Raw genomic sequence first — 18,944 nt, 5'->3', positions numbered from 1 at the left:
CTGCAGAACATAAAGAACCAGTGGCATCTACATCTACAGGAGATTATACAACTTTTAAAGCCATTCCCCGTGTTTAGTGTACATGCCGTACAACACGTTTGGAATCGACAGGAGTAAAGTTGAACTTACGAACAAATTAACTTACGAACAGACCTCTGGAATTGAACTCATTCGTAAGTAGCGGAGTCCATGTATATAATTATAATTGACAGCACTTTGTCAATTCAATGCTGGATGACCCTTCCAATACTTAATCGTATCAGTCTGGGGGTTGTTTGATCATACGTCACGCTATTCTAAATGTATATTTAACGTTTAATTTCAAGTAGTTTTTTGAGTTGCAACAGAAAATACGACTGCAATGTGAGCCATGTCTTGTGTACCGTGCTGTCCACTCGGCAAAGCAGCTAACAGACAGCGCAGCTGGAACGATGCAGTGATGCACCAAATCATATTGATTCTTAAGCTCACAGCATGTGCATAAAATCATGAATTGTAAAAATCTACGTTTCTTTCAATTCATATACACGACTGCATTCAATGAGCCCATCTTAGAACTGGAGCCACATGAGGTGCAACCATTAAAACACGTGTTCTAAAGTAAAATGTTTGATAACTCAATTCACTAGATTACTCAGCAATGAGGGGATGGAGTGGTTAATGCTTACTTGTGAACTTTTACTCCAATGCAGTTACTATGCACTTTAATTATTACACGTGCCGCTCTTCCTATGTAATTAATTGCAGACGTGTTAATTAGACTACACGAATACAAAACTTCATGTACATTTTCCCCACACTCAATTTATAACTGTAATTACATTTTCCACCATTCAAGTCTAAGATGTATTATTCTCATAATAACGTTTATGCGAGCACATGCATGTGTGTTCATTATGGTCAGGCACTTTTTATTGTAAAGGAGTTACGTTTACAGGTTGAATATTTATTTATATGTACCGAGTCCAGTATTTAAATATGAATGTTTTCATCAATGGGAACATTATTTTATACGCTTGCTTTCACGACTAATATTAGGATTCATAGTTTATATTGTGTAGGGTTAATGCAACCCACTCAGAACTCATTCCACTGATTTTATTAAACTAGCAGGAACCCGCGGAACGTACCCCGGCGAACACTTTTACAATGTGGTGTTTATGTTTTACGCATTTGCATACTTTAGAATCGTAATTAATTTAAAGTTCAATTATTTTTTTGCATAGCATTTCATGTAATTTGACTAAATGTTATTGTATTTTTTACAATTCGTGTTTTGCACTCCCATCTGTCTTGACTTGATCACCCCCTCTCCTCCACCTCACCAGTGTCGCGTGACGTCACTGGCATCATGTCGGTACGTCATAACCCCCCCTCACCACTCCGCCAACTCACCAGTGCTGCGTGACGTAATCAACCCGTCCCTACCACGCCCGTGTCTCGTGACGTCACCCCCTCCTCATCCACTCACCCCGATCTTGCGTGACGTCATCACCGATGTCCAATTGACTTGCGTCACGTGACGTTCTTACCCGTCTCCTCAGCGTTTCTTAACGTCACACCCCCAGTGACGCGTGACGTCATAACACCCATTTGCCACCTCCGCGTCTCGTGACATCATCTCCCACCCAGCCTCACCACAAACTGGCATCACCCGGCACGGACTCTCCAACTCCACCTCAACCCTCCACTCCACCTCACCCCTCCACTCCACCTCACCCCTCCACTCCACCTCGACCAGATTTGAAGCTTTCGTGACTGCAAGGATTCACACTCTTAGTTTTTTCGGTAAAGTCACGTAGGTAAAAAAAATGAAATTAAAATTAATAAAAATAAAATAATAAAAATCACGACGTTTCGGAGGCAACACAAGGTGCTTGTGCACAAACATGTCCACGTATACGTACACCTCGTGCTCTCTTTTAGCCCCCCCCTCCCAATATGTTCCATTCATTGGCTACCACATTCTGATAAGCTCCCCCCCTTTCCTCCCCCTTAACTTGTATTTAAGAACTTGCATCTTGGAATCTCTGCCTCACTTGATACAGCAAATCTGGCTGCGACGGCCCCACCTGATGACGGAGACTTGTGTTGTCTCCGAAACGTCGTGATTTTTATTATTTTATTTTTTATTAATTTTAATTTCATTTTTTACCTACGTGACTTTACCGAAAAAACTAAGAGTATGAGTATCCACCTCAACCCTCAACTCCACCTCACCCCTCCACCTCGCCCCTCCACCTCGCCCCTCCACCTCGCCCCTCCACCTCGCCCCTCCACTCCACCTCACCCCTCCACTCCACCTCAACCCCTCCACTCCACCTCAACCCCTCCACTCCACCTCACCCACTCCACTCCACCCACTCCACTCCACCTCGCCCCTCCACTCCACCTCACCTCACCCCTCCACTCCACCTCAACCCTCCACTCCACCTCACCCCTCCACTCCACCTCGCCCCTCCACTCCACCTCACCCCTCCACTCCACCCCCTCCACTCCACCTCACCCCCTCCACTCCTTCCTCACCCCTCCACTCCACCTCACCCCTCCATTCCACCTCAACCCTCCACTCCACCTAACCCCCTCCACTCCACCTCACCCCTCCACTCCACCTCACCCCTCCACTCCACCTCACCCCTCCACTCCACCTCACCCACTCCACCTCACCCACTCCACCCCACCTCACCCCTCCACTCCACCTCACCCCTCCACTCCACCTCACCCACTCCACCTCAACCCTCCACTCCACCTAACCCCCTCCACTCCACCTCACCCACTCCACCCCACCTCACCCCTCCACTCCACCTCACCCCTCCACTCCACCTCACCTCTCCACTCCACCTCACCCCTCCACTCCACCTCACCCCTCCACCTCACCCCCTCCACTCCACCTCACCCCCTCCACTCCACCTCACCCCTCCACTCCACCTCACCCCTCCACTCCACCTCACCCCTCCACTCCACCTCACCCCTCCACTCCACCTCACCCCTCCACCTCACCCCCTCCACTCCACCTCACCCCTCCACTCCACCTCACCTCTCCACTCCACCTCAACCCTCCACTCCACCTAACCCCCTCCACTCCACCTCACCCACTCCACCTCACCCACTCCACCCCACCTCACCCCTCCACTCCACCTCACCCCTCCACTCCACCTCACCCCTCCACCTCACCCCTCCACTCCACCTCACCCCTCCACCTCACCCCTCCACTCCACCTCACCCCTCCACCTCACCCCTCCACCTCACCCCTCCACTCCACCTCACCCCTCCACTCCACCTCACCCCTCCACTCCACCTCACCTCACCCCTCCACTCCACCTCAACCCTCCACTCCACCTCACCCCCTCCACTCCACCTCACCCACTCCACCTCACCCACTCCACCCCACCTCACCCCTCCACTCCACCTCACCCCCTCCACTCCACCTCACCCCCTCCACTCCACCTCACCCACTCCACCTCACCCACTCCACCTCACACCTCCACTCCACCTCACCCCTCCACTCCACCTCGCCCCTCCACTCCACCTCACCCACTCCACCCCACCTCACCCCTCCACTCCACCTCACCCCTCCACTCCACCTCACCCACTCCACCCCACCTCACCCCTCCACTCCACCTCACCCACTCCACCCCACCTCACCCCTCCACTCCACCTAACCCCCTCCACCCCACCTCACCCCTCCACTCCACCTCACCCCCTCCACTCCACCTCACCCCCTCCACTCCACCTCACCCCCTCCACTCCACCTCACCCCTCCACCTAACCCCCTCCACTCCACCTCACCCACTCCACCTCACCCACTCCACCCCACCTCACCCCTCCACTCCACCTCACCCCTCCACTCCACCTCGCCCCTCCACTCCACCTCACCCCTCCACTCCACCCACTCCACCCCACCTCACCCCCTCCTCTCAACCTCACCCCTCCACTCCACCCACTCCAACCCACCTCACCCCCTCCTCTCAACCTCACCCCTCCACTCCACCTCGCCCCTCCACTCCACCTCACCCCTCCACTCCACCTCACCCCTCCACTCCACCTCACCCCTCCACTCCACCTCACCCCTCCACTCCACCTCACCCCTCCACTCCACCTCACCCCTCCACTCCACCTCACCCCTCCACCTCAACCCTCCACTCCACCTCACCCCCTCCACTCCACCTCACCCCCTCCACTCCACCTCACCCCTCCACTCCACCTCACCCCTCCACTCCACCTCACCCCTCCACTCCACCTCACCCCTCCACTCCACCTCACCCCTCCACTCCACCTCACCCACTCCACCTCACCCACTCCAGCCCACCTCACCCCTCCACCCCACCTCACCCCTCCACTCCACCTCACCCACTCCACCTCAACCCTCCACTCCACCTAACCCCCTCCACTCCACCTCACCCACCCCACCTCACCCCTCCACTCCACCTCACCCCTCCACTCCACCTCACCCCTCCACTCCACCTCACCCCTCCACTCCACCTCACCCCTCCACCTCACCCCTCCACTCCACCTCACCCCTCCACTCCACCTCACCCCTCCACTCCACCTCACCCCTCCACTCCACCTCACCCCTCCACTCCACCTCACCCCCTCCACTCCACCTCACCCCTCCACTCCACCTCACCCCTCCACTCCACCTCACCCCTCCACCTAACCCCCTCCACTCCACCTCACCCACTCCACCTCACCCACTCCACCCCACCTCACCCCTCCACTCCACCTCACCCCTCCACTCCACCTCACCCCTCCACCTCACCCCTCCACTCCACCTCACTCCCTCCACTCCACCTCAGCTCAATCAACCCCCACCCACCTCGCCACCCGGCCAAACCTGTTTTCTTTTCTTGTGCGCTCAGTTGCGTTAAAGATAAACAAACAAAGCATATTATTACACAAACTAGAACTAGAGAGAGAGAGATAACACCATCTTAAATGCATGATAGCAAACCACTAGAGATAGAAATTCATAATTAATTCAGGGTTTTGCAAACTCCGGTCCGGCGACCCACATCTTTCCGCGTTTACAAATTTCCTTCGCATTTAAAATATAAATTAACCTGTTCCACGCTGCACTTGCCCAATGATTCTTAAACACGTCCCACGTGACGAGCTAACCAATCAAGGCTGTACAGTCACGTAGGTAAAACATCAAAATTAATAAAAATAAAATTAATTTTGATGTTTTACCTACGTCCCTTTACCGAAAAAACCTAAGAATATGAATCCTTGCAGTCACGAAAGCTTCAAATCTAGAATCAAGGCTGTCTGCATCACGTGGAACACGATACAGTCCTCTACTCGCACACTTGAGATCTCAATCTTGATTTCAAACCGGCTCTCTATTAACGCAGACGGCGTGAATTCCGAGCGCAGCACGTGACATGTGTTGAACAATCATCGGGCGTGTGCAGCGTGGAACGAGTCAATTCGTAAACGCGGGCAAGACGTAGCATGGTGGATGGCGAGGGCTGGAGTTTGTAAACCCTGACTTAATTGATAATTTATTCTATTTTAATTCCAGAAATACATTTAAATCAACCTGAACAAGTTAAGTCTTCATAGCGCCAATCCCCATAATAGTAATTGACACTTAACCAATTAACGCGTAACTAAAATCAAAATAGCATTACAATTCCAGCTTCATTACCAACACAATACACCGTAATGTAAGCGAGGAAATCATACTTTCACCGACCGATAAATAGATTCACCGTATGAAACGAATCTAACCTAACAATCACAACCAATCAGTCAGCAACCAACTCTAAGTCATTAAACCGATGCACAAGCATGGCTGGCCTGATGACATTACGGGCCTCTTATTGAGTAACTGAACCTGGGTGTTCACTCCTGCGAGAGCAGACATCGTGCCAACGCCTGATGGATATTGGGTTGTAATCTCCAGCGAAACGTCGTAAAATTGTCAAAACCCGATGCTTGCTTTGAAACATTCTGGTTTGCTGGTAAAACAATTCGGTTGGCATATTTGTCCACGTGACAAATAGATTTGAACCCAAAAGTAACTACAGTAATTATGAATCAATATAAAATATTTTAATATTGCTACATTTAACGGATTTATGTTGGGACAATAGAGTTTTGCATTTATGACAAAAACTAATTTTGTTTAATGAAAATATATGAAAAGTAAATTATTTTCAACAATTCCATGAAGGAACCACTTTATTTCCAACCAAATAAGCTTCACAGTAACCAACGATTTTTTTAATTTTATACCCCAGCAAAGATCAGCCCTAAAATAGTGAGAATTTGCTTGGAATGGGGCATTATTTAGAAATTGCCAACTATATAAAGTAACCTGTTTTTATATTAACTACTCATAGCAATTGGTAATGGTAAAACATCCTCTAAAACCAAGACATGATAAATGAATCCCATGATGCTTCAACTGAAATCCCCCGTTTGGTATTAACACGTTCCTTCGGAGTGGGCAGGTAGGAACTTGGTTGGACAGCGCATTCGTGCACGACAGACAGACAAATAATCCCTGGTGGGCAGTATGGAACCTGTTGTTCCTACCTGTATAAGTGTAGTGGTAGGAACCTCCTGGTTCCACTAGCCCATAGGAGATTATTGTGTCCGTCCGTCATGCATCCAAAAATGGGAGGGGTGGGGCTGGGTGGAGAAGGGAGGGTGGGGAGGGGCTGGGTAGGGAGGGTGGGGAGGGGCTGGGTGGAGAGGGTGGGGAGGAGCTGGGTGGAGAGGGTGGGGCTGGGTGGGGGGTGGGAGGGGTGGGGCTGGTCACCCCGTGGCGCCCTTATATCAACGTTGAACCTACTCACGCCGTCTTGTGCCCGCCCTCGGGCATATTTGCGGAATACACCACGCCGCCGTTGACCCTGGCCATTGACCGAGCAACCCAACGTTCCTACCAGCTCCCTCCGCAGGAATGTGTTATAAGGGCACCACGGAGTGACCAGCACCTCCCCACCCAGCCCCTCCCCACCCAGCCCCTCCCCACACAGCCCCTCCCCACACAGCCCCTCCCCACCCAGCCCCTCTCCACCCAGCCCCACCCCTCCCAGCCCCCACCCCCTCCAGCCCCCACCCCCCCTCCCCATATGCATGACAGACAAATAATCCCTGGTGGGCAGTGTGGAACCTGTTGTTCCTACCTGTAAAACAGGTGTGTCTCGCTCAACAAGCGCTCTTTTTTCGATAACTCACTATAACGGGCATTTCATGACTTCAGACCAATTTGTTCGCAAAACGAGCAAAATGTTCACTTAGCAAGTGGAGACCGATCAGGCAGGGGGCGCACCATTTACGGCCTTCGGCCAAGAAAGTCACGAAAAAAATTGCACACGAACGACGCATCCACGCAAGCACCCGATGCTCCGTTTTGAAGTTTTAAAATGAAACATCTTTGAATTGTATTATGTTTTGAATAGATAATTTTATTTCTTCATTAAAAACTTATCATTTTACATCTGGAAGACTTCATTTAAAACAACATTTCGTGTGAATTTTCTCTCGTCGTTAAGTAGATGGCCTTGCTGGGGGTTCGGTTCGAGGCGGACTTTCACCTGTTTGGGATTGCGGGATCGAGATAAGGCGACATACAGCTGCTGGCCGTGTGAGAAGAACGCCGTCTGCCGATCGATTCCAACCGTAATCGAACGTCTGTCCCTGAGCCTCCGTCGTTCATGCAGGGGGCGCGTAGGTTTGCAGCGCCCCCTGCATGAAAATGATGGAAAATGCAGCATTCATCACAGATGAAGTTGTGCGCTTATATAAGAGTATTACTTTATTTTAAATTTACAATTCGTATTTCTCACGTTAAAAAGTTGTTCACGAGTGGAAAATTGGTGGGGCTGAAACGTATGTGCTCAGCTTTTAACATGAGAGTCAATGGGAAAACAGTGATCGTGCAAGGAGTTTTCGCTTACCGAGCAATTTTTGCAAAACGTATTTCGCTCGTTATGCAAGACACACCTGTAACACAAACTACAGGCGTATGTATGCTGGACTTCTTTCACACCGTACGTAGTAGCCAACCGTGCTAATCACAGGTATTTGCCACGCAGACATCTGTGTGGCGGACATACAGTGATGAGGTGTGCACAAAACGTCACCCTACTAATCGCATCACGTTAAACGCAGCAGCGTGTAGGGTTTGCACAGCTAACCCACTGAGTTCCCCCTGCCCCCACTGCGATAAAACCATCATGCTATTTATACAAGGCGACGCGTGGAGGGCAGAGGGCCTGTAATAATAATTAATCCTCGATGATATCCACACCAGCTGGCACGCCGAGAGGGTGAGACCTTATATAACGGATGCCGCTGTCCGATGGCGAATGCCCTCCTCCTTCAAAGCGTGGTCCGGTCATTTTAGCTGCCACATGTGACTCCCATTACGCGGCACCATGGCTGTTGATTGACAGGTAAATGAGCCACACGCACCCGGGGCCCTTGATGATAATTTGCTCTTTAATGAGTTTGAGCATTTGCCCTGAAACGGTGTGCCTCATTCACTCTGTGCGCTGTGCAAATCGCCTTTTAAGACGCTGAGTGCTGCTACACTGGCGCGATCATTGGCGCCCGAACACAAGGCAGGCGGGTTAGCGGTCAACTTTGCGTACGCAGCAACTGGCTTAAAATACAAGTGCGGCGTTAATGGGGAGTGAAAGTTATCATCAGGCACCCAGTGTTACTAAGGTGGACTTTAGCTTGCCCTCCTTACACATGGTTGGTGATGGGAGATAGACACGGTGATCCAATGTATGGTATTATTGCACTGATGTCCAGCGAACCTGCCCCTTCCTTCTCAACAAGTGATTGAATAGTGTGAACACGATGGATCCTTTTCTTACAGAGGAAGCGTTAAAATGTTGAGTACGCGTATCAAGCCCGGTGGGAGATGTGCAGAGGATTTAAAACGGAACGTTGTTTCCTCTATAATTTATCCGTGTTATGGGGTATCTACACATTGATGAGCCTGTACAGTACTGTACCGTATAGTGAACACCCAAGGGTGCAGAGTAAATTGCCTTACTGGGTCTTGCATGTCAAATGACAAATTACAGGGCAGCTCTGAAAACTGTGCATTTCCATCTGGTACCCGGAGCATTAAATGAGCAAAAAAATACACAATTCAGTAATCAACTTCATGGGCCATCATTTTCAGGAAAACTGACATCATAGACCCCCACACTATTGTCATCGTGAAAACACAATGGCCAGCGGCAAAGCTCGTTCATCGTTCTCGCACGACGGGGCGCCACTGCCACAAATTACCATCACCGCCGTAGTCGCAACGCAGCTACCCCGCCACTGCACTGATCACCACATCGCCTCCACCCATTGTCACGATCAACAACGCATCAGGAAATCAGCACCAGCGCTCTCATACCCAACACATCACTGGCAATGCCACCGTTCCTACCGACACAATGATTCTCATCACCACCACCACCACGCCATACTCACCACCACCACCTCCAGCATCAAAGGCAAAGATCCCCCGTATAGCCTGTGACAGACTGTTGGGGCAAGTGCTGTTGGCGAGCATCTATGAAGGCCGGCACGGCACACGAGGGGGTAGGTGGCCAGCACCACGCCCGGCCGCCTTTAGCTCCCTAGTGGCGATGTTTACACACCACACCAGGTACTCATTTGAGGCTGAGTCAACCTAGGGGAGGCCCAGGACCGATTCAGATCATCGTCACTGGTGTTGGTGGCCGTGAGCGGGAATCGAACTGGGATCGCCGGGTTCGTCGCGCAGCGCACCAACCGCTGCGCCACCGCTCCCCACTCCTCCAATACCACCAATTCGCCCGAGCCATCATTATCCGACACGACATCTGAATGAGTTATCATCGCCACTGGCCATCATAACAGCCGTGCACATCCATCACCGTCTCTCCATCACATCACCGCAGCCATCGCCGGGCGAACATTCACCGCGACATCACCGCCACCACCACCACCCACGAGCCCAGGGCCCAGCGCTTACTCTGCGTATCCCGTGGCCCAGGGCATCTTGCGCCCGCCCTCCCTGGGGATGAGGATGGGCCGCACGAGGTGGTCCGCGGAGCACTCCGCCTCGTCCGCGCTCAGGTTGAGGAACTCTGGGCGCGAGTAGGGGAAGCGCACGGGCAGCGCCTCGGCACCGTCCGCGCCGTGTCCACCTCCTCCTCCTCCACCACCTCCACCTCCTCCTCCACTGTCAGCCGAGCCCGGCAGCATCCCCCCCACCATGCTCGCCACGGCGTTGCGCACTCGGCTCAGCATGGTCCGATCCCTGGTGTGTCTCTCTCTGTCTCTGTGTCTCTCTCTGTCTCTGTGTCTCTCTGTTTCTCTCTGTGTCTCTCTCTGTCTCTACGTCTCTCTGCCTCTGTGTGTCTCTCTCTGTGTCTCTGCTCAGGCTGCGTGTGCGCCTGCGCCGGCTCTCGATGTGCGCTCTCTGCGCCGGCTCACTGCAGGGCCCGTCCCCGCTCCTTCGGCACTTGTCGATCTCTCCCGCCAGGCCGGTGCGTCAACGGCTCCTGCTCGATCCGCCCGGCTCCCTCCCTCCCTGCCTCGAGGTCACTTCGCCTCCTGCCGCGTCCACGTCGACCGCTCCGGGTGGAGCCGCAGCCCCTGCCAGGTGTCCCCTGCCAGGTGTCCCCGGGCAGAGGGAGACGCGGAGGGAGACGCGGCGGGGATCGGGAGCGACCTCTCTGCCCGACCGTGGCCGTGCGGGCAGACGCAGCGAGCGGGGAGAGGGATCAGCTGTGGGGCGGGGAGACGCGGCGGGGGGGGCAATACGGAGCGGGCACTGTGACACTGCGGGGGGGGGAGGGACACGGAGCCCCCCCGGAACAGACTCGCCGCTGCTGGCGGAGACCCGGCACGGGCACGGGCTGGGGCGTGCGCTGCTGCTGCTGTGGGGGGAGCGCGACCCGGGTGGCCAACAACAGACCTGGTCGCTGGAGGCGGGGCCTGGAGGCACGAGGGCGGGGCGTAGAGGGTCTGGAGGCGGGGCTGTGGGAATGGGGGGCGGAGCTCTAAGGGGGGATAGGTCCCCCCAGCGCCGTGGGGGCCTAGAGGCGGGGCCTAGAGGCGGGGCCAGGTGGAATAAGGGCGGGCCTGGACTGTAAGGCGGGGCAATGGGGTGGTAGGGGCGGGGCAATTAGGGGTAGGGGCGGGGCAATGGGGTGGTAGGGGCGGGGCAATGGGGTGGTAGGGGCGGGGCAATGGGGGGTATGGGCGGGGCAATGGGGGTAAGGGCGGGGCAATTGGGGTAGGGGCGGGGTAATGGGGTAGTAAGGGCGGGGCAATGAGGGGTAGGGGCGGGGCAATGAGGGGTAGGGGCGGGGTAATGAGGGGTAGAGGCGGGGCAATGTGAAGTAAGGGCGGGGCCGTGGGGGGTTTTGGGGGCGGGGTGTCGATAGAGAAGACAAATCAAGATGAAGACGAAGTGTCTTCATCACAGCTGTCCCTCCACACACACACACGCTACGTGTGCACACACACACACACGCTACGTGTGCACACACACACACACGCTACGTGTGCACACACACACACACGCTACGTGTGCACACACACACACACGCTACGTGTGCACACACACAAACACGTAGCGTGTGTACACACACACACGTGGCGTGCACACACACACACGTGGCGTGTGTACACACACACACGTGGCGTGTGCACACACACACACGTGGCGTGTACACACACACACGTGGCGTGTACACACACACACGTGGCGTGTACACAAACACACGTGGCGTGTACACACACACACACGTGGCGTGCACACACACACACGTGGCGTGTGTACACACACACACGTGGCGTGTGTACACACACGTGGCGTGTGCACACACACACACGTGGCGTGTACACACACACACGTGGCGTGTACACACACACACGTGGCGTGTACACACACACACACACGTGGCGTGTACACACACACAGTGGCGTGTACACACACACACACGTGGCGTGTACACACACACAGTGACGTGTACACACACACACAGGCGCCGTGCTTCTCTTACACGTCCCAGGCTCCCTTCTCAGAGTGCACAGCTTCTCAGAGTACACGGCTTCAGCGGCATTGGCTCGGTAAAGTTCTAAGCAAACGCTGGGCCGGTTTCATCGCACAGGGCCTCATCAGTAGCCAAGCTTGCTTGAACCAATGCTGGTGAATTAACTTCCAGAATGTCATGGGCAATGTCCCTCTCTCAGACGAGGGTCCTTGTTTGAACACACAACACAATAAGCAGCGTCATTGTGCAGAATATAAGTAAACAAGTTTAGCAGACAAGACGGATTGTCTGCGAGTTATGTTGAATCTTGACTTAAAGCTTTCGTGACTGCAGGGATTCATATTATTGGGTCTTTCGGTAAAGTCACGTCACAATATTTCATTTGAACCGATCTACGTGCCGTCTTTAAAAGATAATCTGTTACCATCGTGAGAAGTGACCTTGAAGAGAAAGAGTGATTTCTCTTCATAATTGCTGACTAGAGATAGAAATGTCCAAAACACCAAGAGCAAATCTGTGGCTGTATGACCAAAGCTTCATTCATAAGAATAGAGCATTTCGAATTTTCTTTCGTGAATTCGCGATTTTATGAATGTCCACTTAGTGCCCTCTGGTGGCCTCATATGGTTACTGTTGCCGTAATTGCATTGCGTTCAAAGTGCAATGATGTTCTTGAAAAAAAAATCTAAGAAAATGTTTTATTACCCTTTATGTCAATAAAACAGGTGTTAAGATGTTCAAACACCAAATAGACAGATTTTTCAAGGAATCAAGTCTGCATTAAGCACACGTGCTTGTGTGAACATGCGAACACAAACACGCTCTGGTAATATATTTTGTTTTGTTTGCATGTAAAACTATTATTTTTTCTTCATAATTTGATACTGGCCAAAAAATATCCCATGATAATGTTATTCTTAAGATCGAGCATGCGATCCTCCCTGTGTCATCTCTAGCCTGCTTCTCCAGTCATTTGACTGTCACCACCAGAAATGATGGCCTCGTCCGTCTATTCCTGTGATGTCATCATTTGCCGTGGCATTTCCCTTCCAATTCAGAATCAGAATATTTGTTTCGACCGGAGGAATCCGATGAACTACAAAGCTCGTTTTGTCTCACAGATGTCCAGTCGGGGCGGGTGAGAGTGTTACGACAATAAACAACACAAACACACGATAGCAGTGCAAAGTATGGGAAAGGTAAACAATAGCGTCCAAATATATACAAATACAACTAAACTATTTGTTTCATCTTACCAGGTAAAGACCAAGTGATACCATTATCAGCTATTAGAGTTCAAAGGTATTGCGACCTGGATCACCAATATGACAAAGCAATGAAATAAAATAAAGTACAGCAGGGAAGCAAATATGAATCAGAGCAACGACAACCAAATAGAAATCAGATCGAGGACAACTGCTGACAGAAAAAATACGAGACAAACATACATTCATATTAAATAATAAACATTTTCTGAAAGTTAGCTGGGAGAAATAAAAACCCTTTATACCGCTCATTACACAATTATTTATAGAAGCATTGAACATATTTAAGGTCAGTATAGCCCTAATTAAACAGATAAAGAAACGGATTGTTAAATAGAATTGCTGGTGAAGCTATCATACAGAATAGACAATTTAGCATCACATTGTAATTAAGGTGGATAAGTATTCTATTTTTGGATACTTTTATGTATCAAGGCCGTAACCATGGAGTCAACATTGGGGGGGACCAAATCTTCCAGAGTGTTTGGGGGTCCCAACCCAGAAACATATTTAAATTTAATAACGAATTTCCTGCCTAAAATATGAAAAAATTCACTAACACATGGGATGGACTTTCTATTTATATTTTACAATAATGTCTAATAGTATATTGTATTACATTGCTTGTCTAATAGTGTATTGTATTACATTGCTTGTATGTCATAGCAGAGATTAGGGATTAATAAAGTGCAACCATCACCACAATCATATAAACATAAATCTATGCATTCATTTATATGAAGACAAGTCCAGATATTGTGGCCAAGGTTGATCAAATTGTTGTTTTTATTTACATAGCATAGCAATTATTATTTTTATAGAAATATATTTGGGGGGACATTTTGAGCATATTTGGATATTGAGGGGGATATGCCCCCCCAATATATATTATAATTACGGCCTTGGTATGTATTAAGCTTGGCTTCTTGCAGAGTTCATATACGCGTCTGTGTATTTATATCTGCGTGTGTCAAGTGCAGTGTATAGCGGTTAGCGCGCTGCGCTACGAACCTGGCGACCCGGGTTCGATTCCCGCTCACGGCAAACACCGGTGACGATTATCTGAACCGGTCCTGGCCCTCCCCTAGGTTGGCTCAGCATCAGATGAGTACCTGGTGCGATGCGTAAACATCGCCACTAGGGAGACAAAGGCGGCCGGGCGTGATGTTGGCCACCCACCCACCCTCTCGTGTGCCGTGCCGGCCTTTATAGGTGCTCGCTAACAGCACTTGCCCCTACAGTCTGTTACAAGCTATACGGGGGATCTTTGTCTTTTTTGTTTACATGAGCATCGTGTGAGACTCATCCACAGCCCCTATTATCTGTGGTATCGAGGGCGTTGTCAACGTGAGCACTCTCAGCAGATGCCTCGTCGCATTTCGATCTGAGTCCGCTTGTTTGGTTCAAAAGAATCCTTCCAAACTCACCAATCACACTCAACTGTCGAGGACGTGTAAATCTGTCTCTGTGGGGGAGAGAGATCACCGTGGGATAGAGATGTCCTGTAAATTAGAATTTGTTTTTCTTTGTTGTTATGCTAACCCGGAACCCTCAAAAACATCAATCTTTGATGAAAAACACATTTAATAACTTCACAGCGATAGCATCTCATACCCGGCTGTAACCAGATAACTAAACACAATGATAAGATCAGGGAATCATACATGAGTCCTAAATATTATAATAAATGTCCCTGTTTCTTTATTTTCATATTTATTTCCAGGAATATTGAAGTGTTGTGTATGCACACTGAAAGGCGAATAAATGTGTCCTGTGAATTGATAAGAAGTGTGGTATCTACTACTGTATTGTTATTTTGGCCGAGCCTTCCAATGTTGTGTATCGCATGCAATCTATTCCCACCCCATCCGACTCTGTGAAATGTGTGGAAATCCTGCCAGAGGAAAATGTGACGGCTTACTGCAATCAACGTGCCACGTCACGGACATCCAGGGCTTACAAAATCGTCAACGGACGGCACAAACACTGCCTTTTGATCGTGAGTACGGCACTGACGTCGTCTGGCAAGCGAACACAACGGGATTCTCAAACTCCTGCGTCCGTTCCAAGGTATTTCTCATCCACCCGCGCATTGCAGGATTGTGAATGTTATGACCTGTGTTGACTCTGCCACCACTTGGCTTGTGATTGTGTGACATTGTGGTTACTGGGCGTCTATGTGTTTCCTTTGGAATGTCAAAAGATGTATATCACGTAACTTCTGTCAGCAGTGACGTAAACAGGTAATTGCAGACCTGCACCTTTATCTTTGTTGAGATATAAGGATGTGCTTTAGCATGGGTGTTGGCTTTTAAAAAAAACTATCGTGACTTCTTGGGGTAGTTTTTGGGGGCAGAGCACATTGACTCGAGTTGCCTTCCGTGACACAGTCCCGTGACATCTGCACAGTGGGCAGAGCTAAAGCGAGTTAAATCACCCAATATATTAACGTGGTCAATGTCACGAGAGATAGTCGCAATTATTGTGGTGGGTGAAACCAGCGCTGCAAAATGAAATCGGCAACACACTGAGCAACAGAGCACGCTGCAAATGTGAATCATTTCGTCACGTTAAATTAGGCTGATAGAAACAGTATCGCTGTGAAATTGGCCCAGAAAATCTCATTGCCAGTATGAAGTTGTATATTTTTAGAACACATTTCGAGTGTGAGTGTCCCAGATCGAAGCGTAAAGTTGATTACATTTCACATGAATCAGCTGGTGTTCCATTTCCTTTTACGGAAATGTTTGAGGCCAAACCCAGTGATATGCTTTTACGAATGTTGATTGGGACCATATCCGATGGAGGGTCTTGGGGAGTGGCGTCTCGGTGCGGTCACATCACACGCCGTGTGTGTTGTGTGTGACGCACGTGGACTGTTTTACACGCTCGCGCACGTGGCCTGCAGCCCACACCGATGACTCTAACTCTGTACATTCTCTGCCACCCTCCGGGCCCCATTAGGGCCCACTCCTTAGGGGGAACTCTTTTCGAGACTTTCCGTTTGGTGCCCCGAGTGTCGTGTCCCCTCTTGTATAGGTACTGTACACATGTACTGTACACATGAAAGGCGCAGTGTTGATGATGTACGAATATATGCTGAATTTCTTGCGCACCGTACGTAGACAACCGTGCTAATCGGAGGTGCCTAAGACAGACAGGCATTCAAGGGAAGAGGATGGGATAAAGTCACTCTGATTGCTTTCGCGTGAGGCAAACTCACCCGCAATGCGCCCAATGTCGTCAAATCTCAGGAGCTGAGCACAGTGTCAGCCTGCACAGTGCTCGTATGGGCGACCGTCTTGCGCAGAGCGGGTGTCGCTAGGGGTTGCCATGTGGCCAGGTTAGCAGCAGACGGAAGCGCAAAATGGCAGTAGATGCGGATACCTGATACACAAATGGAACATTAAAAAAAAACTCTCCGGCAGTGTGCAAATGTGTGGGTCACCCTGAACAGACCGTGCAACGTGTAACGACGCAATGCCCCCCCCCCATCCACAAATACGAAGGAGACATCACGGCGATATAATTCCGCTGCTCCTGACGCTTTAATTTTGGCTTGATCCACCTGAGTGTGAAATGGTGGTTGTTTCCGTGCGTCGACATCGGCCATACGGATAAGGAAGTGCAACATGAAGATGGTTTTGCTTCATTGTGATCCCAAGTTCAGCACGCGGTTCTGCCTTCACCAACCCCCAAGGTGAAGTATGGTCTCGTAACCGCCACGGCCGACATGGCACGGGGAGGCCCTCATCCAGCTGTGGACTGACAAAGGAGCTCTACTCTACGTTTATACACGACGTACATTTCAGCTCTACAGTGTTTGCATCTTAATATTGATAAGCCATACACTGTGAATGGCTATCGAGTTCTTGATTTTTTTTTTCTGGCATTGAAGAAACATTTTAGATTTTCCTGCCGAAGAGTCGGTATTTTTCACGCTGTATTTCTTTTGTCAAAGCAATTCTGCAGCAATTATGATCGCGACGACGACAACACATGGAAGGTCGTTATGGAAATTTCAGTGGCCATGTCCATCAACACACCCATTTCCCTACATCTGCTGTAAAATCATACACAGCCTGTCCGAGGTATGCACTACGTACATATTCGGCATGACTCTCACACTTCTCACGGCTGCGTGACCAAACCGAAGAGACATTGGGCATTAGAAATCGGCTCTGTACTCTGTAAATGGCAAGCACGCCGAATGTTCCATTCACGCTCTATGCAAACCGCGTGAGGAATTCTAGGTGAGATTGCACTACGGTGGCAGTGGCGGGCAGGCACACACATACACACAACAACAACACACTCAAGTGTTCACAATTATCGTGATCATGCATGTGCACTCCATGCCTGCTATGTTGCATATTCTCCTCTGAACTCAGAATTGCCTCTTCACTGGCCCACTTGTAACTCGCGTCCTTGAATCGCGCGACTTTTCCCGCACGCATTTTTTGACGCCACACAAATGTATTGCAAATCAACTTTTAGCTTGCCCAAAAATTATCACAGCAGTATGGTTCCTACCCCCCTCAAACACCCTTCCCCCCCGCATACAACTGCAACGCGATCGTGTTTCTTGAGCGGCTAGCCGCCACTCCCAAGGAATCGATCTCGGCGTTACGCAACTCGTCTTCGGGTGCGCAGCGGCACTTTGGCTCGGAGCCGAGTTGTGAAATCGCGTTGAGACAGTTTGCCTGGACACGACGAACCAGATAGTCACAACAACGCCGCGTGCCCGTGTTGGTGATGGAAGGGGCAGAGGCGTAGCTAGGGGGGGGCAGGGGGGTACATATGTCCCCGGGCGCCAAGGTAAAGGGGCGCCAAAATTAGGCTTACAACGTTACATTATAACTTATTGCAGCGGGCGCGGCAGCCTGAAATTACTGCACAAATCTACACCTCAACCTAAACGTTGATATATCCCGCCACACACAGCCGACATGTCATGTAATTACATTTTGGTACGCGCGCCTATTAAGAACTTACATGGAAGAACGTCCCAAACAACAGACACGCGCAGTCTTTCAGCCTTAGTCACTGGCCTGTTTTTTGGTGGCGGAAACTACGACGCGTTATGAAGAGCGTATTATATCGACTTCAACAGGAGATGTCAACACGGTTTTTACGACTAAAAGACTTGAACACAAAATTTGGATTTCTGCTGGACATCAAAACTCTTCTATCCGACACAGATATCGATGCAATTCGTCGAAATTGCACAGATTTTGGAAATTTCTATGACACCGACATCAATGGCCACGAACTTTTCACAGAAATTGGAGATTGCAAAATGCTGCTCAGTAACCGGAATGAAGTTCTACTAGAAACTCCTTTGGATCTTCTTGGTTTTATTGTGTTTTATGGAGACGACATATTTCCGAATTTGCGAATTTCACTGCAAATTTTATTAACAATAGCAGTTTCAATTGCAAGCTGTGAGCGGTCGTTCAGAAAATTGAAACTTATTTTGTCGTATTTGCGTGCTGAAAGAGAAACATTGGAAAAAACAGATTTTGATTACGTGATTGACCAGTTTGCGACAGTGAAATCAAGAAAAATTAATCTTTTGTAGACTATGTCAACCAGTCTACGACAGTGACTGAGTGAGCCATGTCATATAATTTCTATAAATTTGCTTCTTTAAATACAATGTTTC

The 18,944-nt window shown here is 50.2% G+C and overlaps 1 protein-coding gene across 1 annotated transcript in view; it reads right to left on the bottom strand.

The window, feature by feature from the left end:
• The window catches only part of LOC144943615 (protein phosphatase 1H-like), a 104,412-nt gene extending 93,490 nt beyond the window's left edge, over positions 1-10,922 (bottom strand). Inside the window, exon 1 of the mRNA XM_078871232.1 lies at positions 9,983-10,922. Coding sequence (XP_078727358.1) covers positions 9,983-10,260 — 278 coding nt within the window. The 5' untranslated portion in view covers positions 10,261-10,922. The remainder of the gene's footprint in view (positions 1-9,982) is intronic.
• Positions 10,923-18,944: the final 8,022 nt, after the last annotated feature.

Source organism: Lampetra fluviatilis, chromosome 32 (assembly GCF_964198595.1).
Source record: "Lampetra fluviatilis chromosome 32, kcLamFluv1.1, whole genome shotgun sequence".
Taxonomy (NCBI): domain Eukaryota; kingdom Metazoa; phylum Chordata; class Hyperoartia; order Petromyzontiformes; family Petromyzontidae; genus Lampetra; species Lampetra fluviatilis.
The sequence above is the reverse complement of the archived record's forward strand: the minus strand, read 5'-3'. Positions and strand labels throughout refer to the sequence as shown.